The following is a 14,768-nucleotide window of genomic DNA, read 5'->3' on the forward strand; positions in this document are numbered from 1 at the left end:
AACCGAACTCTTCAAAAATAGAGACCGACCTGAAGAAACTAGTCTAAAAAAACATCATCACTCTGAAACAGTTCTAAAAAGACCGTACTGTTACAAATAATTTTTGGTGTTATTTATGAAGAAACTAGTCTAAAAAAACATGATCACTACGAAACAGTCTCAATTTATACCAAAAGCCAAAGTTCATATACAAATAATTTTTGGTGTTATTTACAATTTCTTGCTTTCTTTATTTATTAACTTTTACTGTATCATTTTTAGTAAATCTTAATGTACAATTTTAGTGTTAATCATATATCTGTTAACAGAAAGACCAAAACCGAAAAAAGACGTACGTAAAGACCGTGAGACTGGTTCCAAAAAGACCAGACTGTTCTGAGATCAACCCTATACCTGTCCACAACCACTAATGTGTGTAGGTCTACTGATTATCTTATGTAACTGGTGGCAGTTTAATAAAGCCACAAATACAGTATTAAGTTTAATCCCTAGGCGAGAAACGAAAAAAATGTAATTAAAAATTACTGGGATATTATATATCTGTGCATTGATTACCAGACAAAGAAATCCAATAACCTTAGATACAACAATTCTTTACTTCCTCCCAATCCCATCCTCATATTACACATTACATAATAATGATGATAAAAAAAAAAATGATGCAACTTCCCAATTCCCATTCCCTCTATAAACCATGTAAATGTTTCAAAGAATTTCAAACCCCACCTACCAACACTCACACAATCTAATTGTGCAAAAAATCCCGAAATAACCCCAACTCTAGTGTAACACCCACCCTCTATGGTTTTTCTTTTTCTTTTTTATTGCCATGAAAAAAAATATATTGGATAAAAATTATGTTCAAAGCAAACCAGCAAGTAAAGCCCCGGGATCTGACGATGCAATTGGTTGAGGTTGTTGTGGCATACTAGGGGCTGTGGGAATGCTAACCAAGTGTTCCTTGATATATTCCTTTAACCTGAATCAACATATATACACACACATAATATTTATAAATAGTATCCAAGTATTTTGCTATAAAATATTATGAAAAAGAAAAACATACTCGAATGTTAGAGTTGGATCTTGTGATGCAACTGTCATGCGGAGTTGTGTTCTGTCAGCTGGATCTGTTTCAATTCTTACCAAACATAACATGGCCCGTGTGCTTTCTGAATAAAAAGTTGTGGTTGCAACTAAATTACTTGGATTTGGATCCTTAAAATTAACAAGCAAACAAACACAGTAAGTTAAAATGTATGGTGTTTTTACTTTTTACAAATTACAATAGTCAGTCATAATAAAACTTACGAGTCCAGGGCAAACTATAAGCCTCAAACTGCTAAACAAATGTGACATTTCACCCAATGACATAGCTCTTACGCCTCTTACCTGTTCAATTTTATAAACATTAAACTTCAGATATAAATCATGAAGGAAAAGACATATAGACGAACCACTTCTTGAAGTTTCAAAGGAGGTCCAGCCAGTGATCTCCACTGTGGAAAAAACTCCTCTGTGGATACTGGTATAGGCTGGAAAAATTTGTTTATTACTGCAGGAAGCCGGAGCTTACTTTCAACCTGAGTAAAAAAAAAGTCAAACATTGACTAAATGGATAAGTTGTAGTCTTGTAGAATGAAGAAGCATAAATAAGAACATACCAAGCTGGTGCCAAACATGTATGAGAAATCAAGAACTGCAACATCCCTACTTGGACCAAGATTTACCACTTCAACTGGGCATTGAACCTGAATCGTTAAAAACCAATTTTTTAAATATTTATTTTTAAATAAATTAATTAAAAAAATACAAGGCAATACCTGTGCTCGTGGAGGTATAACTTCAGGTACTGATGAGAGTTCCAGTTTTAAATGAGATGGAGGCAGAACCACTGCTTGAACTGAAGTGAGTGAAGAAGTTGTTTTGTTCCCCAAAAAGATGACTAGGCGACCTTGATGACCTCGCCAGTCTGCTTTGATACCAATCTGGAATAATAATAATTAATCAAAAAAATAAATAAAATCTAATGCAATATATGATATATATATATATATATATATATATATATATATATATATATATATATATATATATATATATATAACTTGACTTTTTAGTACCTGAACATAAGGATCTTCATATAGAACTCCACTATCTTTAAGACACAGGGCATGAAATCTTTCTGCAGTGTCTCCTATTGGCTGTGTAAGGTTGTCAACAGAAAGTTAAAATAATATAAAGAAATAAATGATATTTATAGCCAATGAGGATAGGACATGTGGCAGACAGTAGTACCTTTACAATATTATCTTGCTCTTCAACAGGTGCAAGAGCTAATGCATCATCTTCACTTACAGGAGGAGGAGGTGCTTCAATAGCCAGTGGGCTTAAAAGATCTCCAAGAATATCAGGTTGAGGGTGGTCAACTTCATGTGAAATTCCATTAGCTTGAGTCAACTCTTGGTCAACGCTCACAGAGTTATGGTCAACGCTGGGGATTTTGACCATACCAAGTTGGGGAGGTTCGCGCTCAGATGTCACCACTAAAGCATTAGAAGCCTGCAGTTGTGTGCGTGACTTGATAGCACTTAGCTCTGCAGTATCAGCTTCAGTGTCTTCTGCTTTCTTGATCAATGAAGACTTCAAAAAGGTAAATCAAAGTCAACAACAATCACCATATCAGATAAATTATTATTATTATTATATGCTCAATCAATCAATCAATTAAAACCCTACGCTTAAATATACCTCACGTTCAGGGAACTTTGGCATTTCTGCTAATATATCCATCAGGGCTTCACCTTTCCTACTCAATGCAAAATACTCCACAGCTCTTTGTTGTATCTCAGTATCAATGCATGTTTCATATCTGTCAATGTGTGTGAAATTAAATATTATCAAATTTTGCTTATACAAAAAAAAAAAAGTGTAGCTCCTATTTATTATAAACTCACTTGCTGAATATTGCCCAGATCTGGTTTTGTAATTCGGGATCTGGTGGTTGAGAGTGCATCAAAATCTTTGCGTATGTTGAGAGAAGAATGGATATTGTTGGAGTCCTGTAGAAACAAAAAAAAAAAAAAAAAATAGATGATGATCACAAAAGAAAACATAGATGTATAGAAATAGAAATACTCACGATACAGTAGGAAGCTTCTCATGTATAATGACAAAAATGTCCTTTGGGCTACACCCAGGTCGTCTGGCCAAAAGATGGCTGTATTCTCCAAGCAGATAAGCGCTAACCTGCATAATAAAAGACCCATGATGACATCAGCATACAGTTGTCTATATTTGTGTAGGAAATATAAGATATAATCTACATACCTTCACCATTGTCTCATGTATTGCAGGCTTATCAAGATATTCTCTAGCTTTGAGAGCTGCATAAGGCTAATGATTAAAAAAAGAAAAGTGAGTCAGTAGTAAGTCCTATGAACTTTAATAATGCAGATACCAATCTACATTCTACAATACCAAATTGATTAGCTGGATGTAAAATTACCTGAAGGTCCTCATTGTTGGTTACAAATTGCACAACACGAAACCAAATGTCATCACTGACAAAATCTCCTGCTTTGTCAATCAACTGAAGAATAACATCAACATACCTGAACAGTCATAACAAAAGTGAAATTCACAACATTAAAAAAATACTATAAAAACCATAAATCTGGTATTAGATAAAAAAACAAAACAGCATACCATGATAAATCAGGGGCAAATTTCTCAGCAAGAATAGCAGCTTTTAGTGCCAACTCTTCACGCATTGTGAAATCTGCTGTTCCAAGATACTAAAAGTAAATGTTTATCAGTGGCATATGAGAAAAATCCAACTGAAATATATAATTGAACACGGATTATATTTATATCTAGCAACTCTTTACCTGCAATAGTTCTTCAACAATGTCTTTAGCATTTGAAACATCACACATACCATAAAGTAGATCCAGTGCACGTCTCCGAATGCTGCATTCAAGAAATAAAATTAAGTAAAAAAAAATGATATAAATCAGTTAATAGCAAAATTAAGCCTCACACCTGATGTCAGGATCCTTCAATGAGGTGATAATTTGAGCTTGATGTCTCTTAATTATGTCCTGGACATCTGTAACCATCAACATTCGAGTCATGTTCTCCTGCAAAAGGGTAAAATAGGCATATAACATTTAAGTTATAACTCCATCAGATTATAGCAACATTATACAATTTCATTGATTAAATTACTTACGAGACCAAGATAACGGATATTTGGCTCACGAACAGCTATAAATTTCCCTAACAAAGCTACACACTGAGACATCATCTCTTTTTCAGCATCAAGATGCATAACAAGAGCAAGAGCTTCAAACAAAACAGCATGAGAAGCATTGTTCTTGTTAACATTTTTCACAACATCTGTTCCCATGAGTATTCGTTGTAGAACCTCAAACAATGCTCTTCTTGTGTTTGGATCTTCAACAGTTGGGAAATACTGAAGAGCCCTCATTGTTTTGACTTGAAGCCAAGGAGATGGAATACCATAATACGTGTATTCTTGAGGAATATCTTGATTTCTAGCAAGTCTTTCCAAAACTTTAACACATTTTGGAAGGCAACTCCAGTATGCTTCATGGTTGTTAGAAACCAAAGCAACAAAAAGACTCATTGATGATGTTAAAACACCAAGATTTTTTTCATCTAATAGTTGTGTCATTCGATCAGACCACCCATCTACATTCACCACATCAGGGTTTTTCCTAAAAAGCCTCAGAAGACAAAGTGCAGCCTTTTTTCTCACCAGTGGTCTGCAACTGCTTGAGACCTGAGATTTGAGAAAATTAAAGAAAAAGATAATAATCATATTTTCATTTACAAAAATTATAAATTAAATGTGGAGTTTAGACTTTAGACTTACAAGTAACTTTTGAACATCGGGTGCTAGTGATTCAGCGAATTCTCTACCACCAATATTCCCAACCTGTAAAAGTTTGTTAATTTGATAACAAAAAAAGAAAAGATCTAAAAAAATCACAATCAAGGTTTTATATCCATACCATTGTCAATGCGAGACACTGAAAAGTTTCATTGCGTCCGATAATATCGTTGCGAACTGTATTTATTGCTAATCTTAAAAAATCATGATTCTCATTGAGCAAACATGATGTCACTAAATACCCAACCTTCAAGAAACACACACACCATAAGAATAGAATAACATAACACTCTTTTTTTGCAATACAGAGAAGGAAACAAATTTAAATTAAGGAATGGGTATGTTAGTATGTATGTACCTGCTTTTCTGGATATTTTGGTGCAGAAATCAAAGAAACAGCTTCCATATGACCAAAGTCCACATCATATCCTAGCATAAATATGTAAAGCATTTTCCAAACATATTTCTTTTTGTCATATGGTGTCAACCCCTGTGACAAGAAAAATGTGAAGGATTATTATTTATTTTGGAAGGATGTTGATTTTGTATGGGGTTGAACATGACTCATGACTGATCTTCTAGGATCACTAACTAGGCCTATGTCTAGTTTCATGAGTCAAGGTCATCCCTGTTCTTCTACCAAAAGTGCATACAGATTTTAGTTTACCTTAAGTTATCCTCAATTCCTCATATCATGATACATCATCTGGAGATCACTCAAGTATTGAGTCGGCTATAAATTTTAATTATCCGTATAGCCAAAAGGGATTTCATACTTTTCAATCATTATTACCAATAATGTCAGATAGATGCAGATGACTAGTATTCCTTGAATCCTTACATATCCCAGGTCAAGTTGTTAGTTTGTATTAGTAAACTCCCTTTATGCTATTGTTCATTTCATTTTTAACCATTTCTCCTTTAAGTGTCAAAACAGGTAACATGACAGGCAATTGACCAATCCAAAGTAGTGCACATAAGTTTGATGAATCGGTTCATACCTCACCAACCCATCTAAGTTGTTTTAGAAATCCTCATTTCAAAGAGTTGCCAGTGTTTTCTTAATTTACTGTTTATATTCAGGTTGAAACATTATGCATCTCTTAGTTACATTGACCCCGCATTTTCTTGAGTTCATCTTAATGTCGAGAAATTCCTCTACTGAACTTCCAAAATGACCTCAATTGACCAAACAAACTAAACCTAACTTTGTAAATTTCACTTCGCTTCAGTCTTAATCTAATCGAATTTACAAGTTCGGCACCTTAGCGAAAAATATATATACTAAAAATACAACTTTTCTAAATACGTATGTGTGGGAAATAGAAATGAAGCCTGACCTTTTCGTTTTTGAAGCGTGTACGGATATTGCCAAGTTCTTTATCAACTCGAAGGCGTTCTTGTTCTTTGTTTTGGCAATTACGGATTTCGGATATGAAGACGGAGAGACCTCTCATACCTGACAACGCCATCTCCGCTAGACTTAGATCAGATCCAGCCGAGCGGCGTCTGTTTCTCTAGACTATAGCCGTTTGTTTCTCGATCCGAATCCAATTTCAATCACAAAAATGCAGTCAATGTGAAATCAAATTATAGATTCATAAATGATAAAGCAACCGAAGAATATAGTGTACTGTGATCTAGAGAGAGAAGGAGAGGGAGCAGATGGACCGAGTAAAATTTCGGAGAGCCGTCAGCCAGTGAGAAGACTTCCCGTTTACCTTTCTCTTTCCAAAAATTAACTATAGTAGTAATAACAATAATCTCTCAGTTAATCCACTAAATTTGAAAAGAATAAATATAAGGAAAATCATAACAATATCATGTTGTAGATTATTTAATATAATAAATAACTTGTACAAAGGGTTAGATAGGTAATATCTAATTATTTGAGTCCGTCACTTCTTACGATATGTCTATTAAAAGTCAACAATCTATTATCATTCATGACGTTATTTAAGGATCACGTGAAAATTAGTCAATTCTCTTTGGAGGTTGAAGGTTATAGTTAATGAACATAATCATGAAACGACAATGTATGGAAGGTCATCTATTTGCAAAACGATTTGTCAAAGATAAATCTCAAAACTCATATATCATATATCATATGATAAACAGAAGTGTAATAAACCTTACGATATATCAAATAATCATGCCATATGTATGCATCTATTCCTCCATTAGGTTGAAGGTCCATATCTATTTGGGACATATCGGATTAAGGAGTTGTTTATGAGTAGATGTGTGTGTGTCACCTTTCTAAAAAATAATCTATTACCATTCCTACATACTCCACTCTCATATAAGGCCCTTATTCTAAGGTCACGAATGTTGGATATTTTAGACCAATAATAAATGTATATAGATAATATTATCATTGATTTCAATTTTATTACGGAAGTTATTTAGAATTGTTGAAGAGTTTATTTTATTAACAAGTGAAGATAAACACTTAACATGTTTATCTTGTGAGTTAAGTCATAGTTTGACTCAAAATCTTCTAAATCCCTTACAAACAATGTGGATATGTGAGTATGCTTCCTCGTAATATTAACCTAGTGAGCACACCTCCTCCCAAAACAAACTGAGTACACATCCTCACAATATAGTTAAGCGAGTACATGTCATAACATAGTAGACCAACTGAGTACATCTCCTTACAATGCAGTTAAGTGAGTACTCCTCCTCATAATGTAGCTAAATGAGTACACGTCGTGACAATACTAACTAAGTGAGTACACCTCCTCACGGTGTAACTAAGCGAGTACACATATTAACAGTAATTCTAAATGCATGAGTTAATCCCAATAGTAGGCTAGATATTAAGCCTAAATATCAACAATGTTTGGGGTTTCACTAAAGTGCCCTTAAATCATTAATGGGTGTACCTCATTTAGAAACTATAACATCAAGCATTTGAATGAAAGAAACGACACACAAAATACATATCAAAATACATATAATAGCCATCGAGTGTGTATGTGTATGTGTATTGTATTAAACATAAGGGAAAACACAAGTACAAATATATCATATATTTTGAACAAGTGTTCATAGGGTAGAGTACTTACCTAAAGTCCTTTAGCTACTTCTTATAATCCATTTCTCCCTAGATGCTTTAAGGGCTCAATGCTCACCTAATTATAACAATAGTTGGGTCAAAAACCTTTTTATGCTCTGTTAAGCCACATATTAAGTTTTTGATATTAAAAGTGAAATATTATTGTTTCGCGGTCTTCTTTAAGTCCATATGAAGGCATATCAAAGCCTAGAGATGATATGGAGTTGTGTGGAAAAAAAATATAAATAAAAGCGAACTTCTTTTACTTACACATATGCATGACCTTCTAAAATATGTTTCGTGGTCATGCAAGAGTTTTCATGTCATTCACAATTTGTAAGGGCATGAAATATTCAATGAAAAAATTATTCTCATATGGCCAAGTTGCATAGCCTTGCAAATAGACTTGTAAGGTCGTGCATTGTGTGTTGGAACTCTCTTTCGAGCATAAACTTCAAAAATGGCCATTTAGTATATCCAAATTGATTTAACCATTCCAATTCCAATTATAACCACTTAATTATATCTTAATCATTCACCACTTGATGACTTAACTCACTTAATGCTTTGGAGGATTGGATAAACATCTAGAAGGCATCAAACTTTCAGGTTAAGTATTAACTCATATTTGGGTTAATAGATTCTCTACATAATTTCTAGTTACCTTCAACTAATTGAAGATGAAATTCCAATTATGTTTAAAACCATTCAAAAGCATTATTACACAATGATTTGTGGTTTAAGTGTGATAACCCAATATTTTGAACAACCAAAACCATTTAGCTTCAATAGAAATCATATAAGCTTTTCTTTATTGTCATTGCATTACTAAACCGAAATCATCACCGCTTACAGTTCACTTTGACCTGGCGAACCAAAATCATAATGTTTCAAAGTGCTGTTAAACTTTCTAAAACTAGATGGAACACTTATGAAGTTCAAATTCAACATAGCAACAAAAACTCAAGGTAAAACAATAAATCCATAAATGTATCATCCAATCAATCGATCGATACATTAACTTCAATTTAGTTTTTAAACATCATTTAGGTTTTAAATCGGTTTCATAAATCGAAACTTATAATCGGATTTCACTATTGATGGAGATTTGAATCTTTCAAATATCATTACAACTTAAAAGTTAAGCCATGATTGAAAATTATCTCTATATATATTAAAAGAGAAACTTGATGACATCACCTTCAACAATCATGGTCATTCATTGTGTTTCCATGATTAATTTCAACCTTTGGATCATTCTGGATCATTTCAATGAAATTTATATTAATTTTTTAAATATATAAAAAATAAATACAAAAATTAGAAAATTAATTAAAAAAGCACAATAGTCTTTTGAGATAAGACATGACAAAATGCACAACAAAAATAAACAATAGGGATCATCTGAGTTAAAAAAATAAGTTAGGGACCAAACGCACAAATTACCCAAACCACAGGGACCGTTCGTGTAATTTACTCTTACCTTTTTCGGTTTGTTCACATATGAGTGACTATCTTTTTTTGTATATATCTAGGTAACAAACTTTTTGGAAGTGTTCACATATGACCATTATGACTAGATGTAATCTACTACAACCAGTCATATGTGAACATTTCTAAAAAGTTTGTTACCTAGATGTGTACAAATCAAAAGGTTAATTACTTTAATAAGTCTATTTCCCTAATATTTATTCTTTACATGTTCATGCAAAATGATCTTTAGTGTATATAAAAGGTTTGATGCTATTTATTATTTTTATGCTCTATTGTAAATGTTTTGAAGTTTTGAAACCCAAGTTTGAACCAAAACCCAACAATCACTTGTAATATCCAAAAATCTTGGTCCTTGAAATAAATTTACATTTTTTGTCATTTTAGTATGAAAAAGTCTCACTAAATGGAGAGGAAGACACATAATTTTGAAATGAATAAATATTTTTGGTTCTTTTAGTTTACATGAAATTACTTTTTTGGTCCTTTTAGTTTAGAAGTTCTTCAATTTCATCTGGAAATTCATGTCACTTTGAAATGAATTAAGATTTTTTTCCATTTAGTTTAAATGAAGTTATGTATTTGGTCCTTTTAGCTTAAAAGTTCTTCAATTCCATCTCGAAATTGTAATTCCTTTTGACCCTTTTAAATGAAAAGTTGTTCGAGAGAGGAAGTGAATTTATATTTTTGGTCCTTTTAGTTTACATGAAATCCCTTTTTTGGTCCTTTTAGTTTAAAAGTTCTTCAATATCACCCAAAATTAACATCGCTTTGAAATGAATTTACGTATTTGGTCCTTTTAGTTTAAATGAAATCACATTTTTTGTCCTTTTGGTTTAAAAGTTGTTCAATTCACTTTGAAATTGTAATTACATTTTTGGTATGTTTACTTAAGAAGTTGTGCAATTTCACTAACCAAAAAAAATTGTTTATTCAAAAAATATTATGAAATGTACTTTACATTTTACCAATATATGCAATGTACTCCTTACCCAAAATAACAATGTGCTTTTATTTTGTTAGTAATAGTATCAACATAGTTGGTAGTTTATTAGTAATTGCAACATACTTATAATTCTTTACTCATAATAGCAATGTATTTGCAATTTCTCAAAGCCTTCGACAATAATATTTTGATATTATAGGGTTTATCAACAAAAAATCTTTATTTTAACAGGTTGGGGTAAGCTTTTTGTATCAAGATTTTGATATCATTTCATAATCCCGGATGCCGACAAGTGGACTTATCCTACATAAGTAAATGTGCTTGAGTGCCAAACGTATATACTGCATGGCATGATCCATGCAAATGGCTTCGGCCATCTTATCTCAATCAAAGGAAAGGAATGTGGATCAAAGCATTTGAATGGGATAGAACTTATGAATATGTAGTATCGTGTCTGTTTGTCCCTACACACCAGGTACTCCATGTTTTATGGTTAAAGTTTTCTCTGATTATAGCATTGTACTTTCTTTTTTTGTTATTAGCATATTGTATTTTTCACCGTATTCCAACCAAGAGCATTGCACTTTAAATATACTAAAGTACAATGCTATAATAAGGAACAATAATTATAAACTACATTGTTTCTTCTTGCATTTCGAGCCCCTTTTTATCTAACATTTTTTTTCTTTTCGAAAAGGTCAATCAAACTTATTGACACTTCTAAAAAAAGGGGATTGTATCTTCGTATCCTCCATGGGATAGCATACAGGAAAGGTTGGTTTCAAGGCTGGGATTATAGTACCGTTGATGATGGGTACATGACAACACTACAAAAGATGGGTTTGGTCAATCTCAAATATGATGTGTGGCAATCTGATAATTGAGAAATACTCTGCAGTAAAAGATGGGGGAATCTTTTGGAAACATTAAGTGGTCTTCTTGAAAAAATGGTGAGCTTGGTGTATGAAATACCCATCTCTAAATCGGGATCCACTTTCAGGGGAAAGACTTTATATCGACAATTCTATAACATAGCTTTCGACTCTAAAGTGCTATGAGGACATGGTTTCATGGGAATGACTCAATAATTGGTGGATATTCTTGTAATAGAGTCAGAGAATGTTGGTGAAGACATATCATTGAACGGGGAATATTTGGGTAAACAAAACACTAATGCATTTGCCATCACTTGCATAATACAATTGTCGGTGGATATCTCATCTCTAGAAAGAAGAATTACCTACTACTATTCGGTTAAAAAATTGTCCACCAATAATTATCTAAATGCCCTTGAGCTGCATCGCGATTTGAGTTACTTGTATAAGTCGATTATGTCTTTGGATGGAGTCCAAAAATTTGTGAAGATTTGGGATGTTGCTGATTGTAAATTTGAAGATACGACATCTTTAAGTTGTGTTTACAAGAAGGATGGAGGTTTGATAGATGGCTTAAAGTTAAACGAGAACCCAGGCGTACATGTCTTCCTGCCTCTTAATGTGATGACCGGAATGCTCAAAGCCATGGCTGAGAAAGCATTACGTGAAACATATTGTTCAATGGGGAACATCAACGTCTCATATTGTGCTGAATATGAAGGAGATGATGATAATTTATTCGTGATTGAACCCAATGCAGGGAATACCATCGATGTAATTGGACCGAGGATTGAAATGAATGATATTTCTTATGAAGGTGGCTGCGTTGCATGTGATATTTGTGGTGCAGTGGTGTCAATTATCATCGGGACGACTCAATCACCGTGTGCCACTTCTTAGTCAGGCTAACTTCAGCGGTCTAGATGTACTAACGAACTTCGAAAGTAAGAGTTAGGACAAGGAACACTTCTAAGTAAGAAAGAAAGTTTCTTTTATAGAACTCAACTTTTACAAGGCAACTTCTCGATTGATTCTACAAATGATACCTCTTTCCTATATATAGGGTCTTTACACCTCATCAAATAGAAGTTTCTAGGTCCCGTATCTTCCCGACTATTCTAGACTCTTCCAATGATATCTATATAACATTTACAAGACTCTATAATATACTATACCATTTATGATGCCCTAGAGATTTCTAGGACGTTCCAACATTATCCAACGTGTTCCTTTGTGACCTAGCATGTTCTAGGTCGTTCTAAATTCCTCCGAGTCATTTTAGCTTCACTTGTATTTTCTGGATTATTCATGGTCGTTCCATATTTTTCCTGGGACATCCATAATTCTTTAGCATCTTCCAGGGACTCGTAGTGTGTTCTCAATCTCTCCAGGGACTCCTCGAGTATTCTCTATCGTTCCAATGTTCTCTACATGATCCCAGAAACTTGGTCTGTGACATCCTCCCCCACTTAAACCCTTTGACATCCTCGTCAAGTCTTCGAAACGTATATCTCGATCCTATCACCAAACTACTTCGTGTCTTTTCTTTTGCTTTAAAGTGTTTCTTCGAGTAAGGCACAATTTGTTTCCCTAACGCTCCTTCTGCCACCAATCCTCTCTCAACCTCATAGACTCTTGGATCAATCTTCATGTGGGATAAATATCCATGTTTGTTCGAATGTGTCTCGTTCACTGGAACTTCCCTTTTTGGCTTCATATTCTTTTTTATCTTTTTACTCGGGCCATACGACATATGCATACTTCCTTCGCTCTCGGGGCCTTTGTGAAGCTTCATAGTTGAAAGGGTTCGAGCTTTTGTCTTGCTTCTTTCTAAGGGAATGATGTGGATCGTTGATCCCTTAGTTATACGCATGGTGTTGTCTCTCTCGAACAACCAAGGACGTACCTTATCCAGAATGTCCATTCCTAGTACCATGTAATAGTCGTCTATTCGAACCACTATCAAGTCGATGGATCCTTCTCATTCTGCAATCTTCATGGGTATTCCACGAGAAACTCCAAGGATTGAATTAAATGGAGAGTTGACAACCTTCAACCGTCCCCACTCCTTTGTATAATGGATCCCCAACTTCGTGGATTCCTCTTCTGCGGCGAAACTATGAGTTGCTCCGGAATCTACGCCTTAATGTTCCTTCCATTCACCTTAGCTTCGACAAACATTAGACTCTCCCATTTAGTTTCGTCTCCTTTAGATGATTTTATCTCATCCTTCGATATCGAGTTTAGAAAACGCATTGAACTTATTTGTGCTTCGACTTCTTCCTCCTACAACACCGTCGCATAGAAGGCTTTTTTCTTCGGTTAATCTCGAATCAAGTGAAGACCATCACATATGTAACACTTGACCTCCTTTTGTTCTCCTTTTTGATTTTTTCCTTCGATTAGTTTTCCTTTTGAATTTGAGGGTTTGGTGTGTCTTGATTTGGTTGTGGTTCTGATGTAGATCGATCTCCACCACTATTTTTCTTAACCATGGTTTCTCTACGAAATTTCATTAGATCTTTTGTCACGACGATAGTTTCGTCGATGTCTCTAACATTTCTCCTGTTGAGCTCATTATAAGCTTAAGATTGTAGTCCATCCATGAAATAGAAAAGTTTGTCTTTCTTCTGCATATCAGGTAACTCTAGCATCAAGCTCATGAACTCGACTATGTAGTCTCGAATCCAGACACTTATGAAGGCCTATACACCATAGACCCATAGGAAGAATTTAAGAGGCAACTTAAGAAACATTTCTTCCTACATGAATTTAAGAGGCAACTTAAGAAACATTTCTTCCTACATTATGTAGGAAGAAATGTTTCTTAAGTTGCCTCTTAAATTCTTCCTATGTGTCTATGGTGTATAGGCCTTTTTCAGTGTCTTCGTGTTTCCTTCTCCACCGTAGAGTTGCACTTTCGCATAGAGAAAGGACGGTCGTATCTACCTTCGTCATGTTGTCCTTCACTTAAGTAGCATTAAAGTAGCATTTCATCAACCAAAAGAATTTGTCAAGTTCTTTAGGTTCGCATTTACCTCCATACTTCAATGGTTTTAAGTGCTTCAGTGTGCGACAACGTTCTTGCAATAGCTCTTCTGGCGATTGCTGCCTTGCACAAGTTTACTTCAGTTTGTAATGCAACTAACTTCTCAAGTAACTTGTTCCACAAGGTGTTTGTAAGTCAAAAGACTTCTTCCTTGACATCGATGGTCTCTTCTATCCATCGCTTGTGTCACTTATCTCTGTAACGAATGGATCAATGATATTCTTCCACTCAAGGATCTCATTGACGTTAATCGCCACTCTTGTAAGCTTACAAAAGCATCTACCGACTGGTCCCTCTTCTTGGACTTTATTTTATAAAAAATCAAAGAATACAAAAGGCAAGATCAAAGAGAGAGAGAGAGTAATTTCTTTTTCTTTTTCTTTTTTTATTTCTATAATAAAAAAAATTTTTAAAAAATACATAGGGCA

The 14,768-nt window shown here is 34.1% G+C and overlaps 1 protein-coding gene across 1 annotated transcript; it reads right to left on the reverse strand.

The window, feature by feature from the left end:
• Nucleotides 1-511: 511 nt before the first annotated feature.
• Nucleotides 512-6,632, reverse strand: LOC111901432 (AP-2 complex subunit alpha-1). Its single transcript, XM_052768585.1, has 21 exons — nucleotides 6,259-6,632; nucleotides 5,277-5,408; nucleotides 5,040-5,165; nucleotides 4,901-4,963; nucleotides 4,235-4,807; nucleotides 4,045-4,142; nucleotides 3,891-3,972; nucleotides 3,709-3,797; nucleotides 3,509-3,614; nucleotides 3,331-3,396; nucleotides 3,143-3,249; nucleotides 2,958-3,062; nucleotides 2,752-2,872; nucleotides 2,299-2,643; nucleotides 2,124-2,204; nucleotides 1,824-1,988; nucleotides 1,665-1,751; nucleotides 1,458-1,583; nucleotides 1,312-1,392; nucleotides 1,067-1,218; nucleotides 512-979 (listed from the first exon to the last, which is right to left on the reverse strand). Exons 1-21 carry the CDS (start codon nucleotides 6,388-6,390, stop codon nucleotides 862-864), a joined length of 2,955 nt encoding a protein of 984 aa, XP_052624545.1. The 5' UTR covers nucleotides 6,391-6,632; the 3' UTR covers nucleotides 512-861.
• Between the last annotated feature and the right edge of the window lie 8,136 nt (nucleotides 6,633-14,768).

Source organism: Lactuca sativa, chromosome 2 (genome assembly GCF_002870075.4).
Source record: "Lactuca sativa cultivar Salinas chromosome 2, Lsat_Salinas_v11, whole genome shotgun sequence".
NCBI classification, from domain to species: domain Eukaryota; kingdom Viridiplantae; phylum Streptophyta; class Magnoliopsida; order Asterales; family Asteraceae; genus Lactuca; species Lactuca sativa.

Bases quoted from the DNA above. Each gene is read 5' to 3' on its own strand.
- LOC111901432 (XM_052768585.1), bottom strand. From the start codon at position 6,390: ATGGCGTTGTCAGGTATGAGAGGTCTCTCCGTCTTCATATCCGAAATC. The intron at 4,964-5,039 runs GTATGGATATAA...AAACTTTTACAG, and splicing joins AGTGTCTCGCATTGACAATG to GTTGGGAATATTGGTGGTAG. The intron at 3,063-3,142 runs GTGAGTATTTCT...TTGTTTCTACAG, and splicing joins GAGAAGCTTCCTACTGTATC to GACTCCAACAATATCCATTC.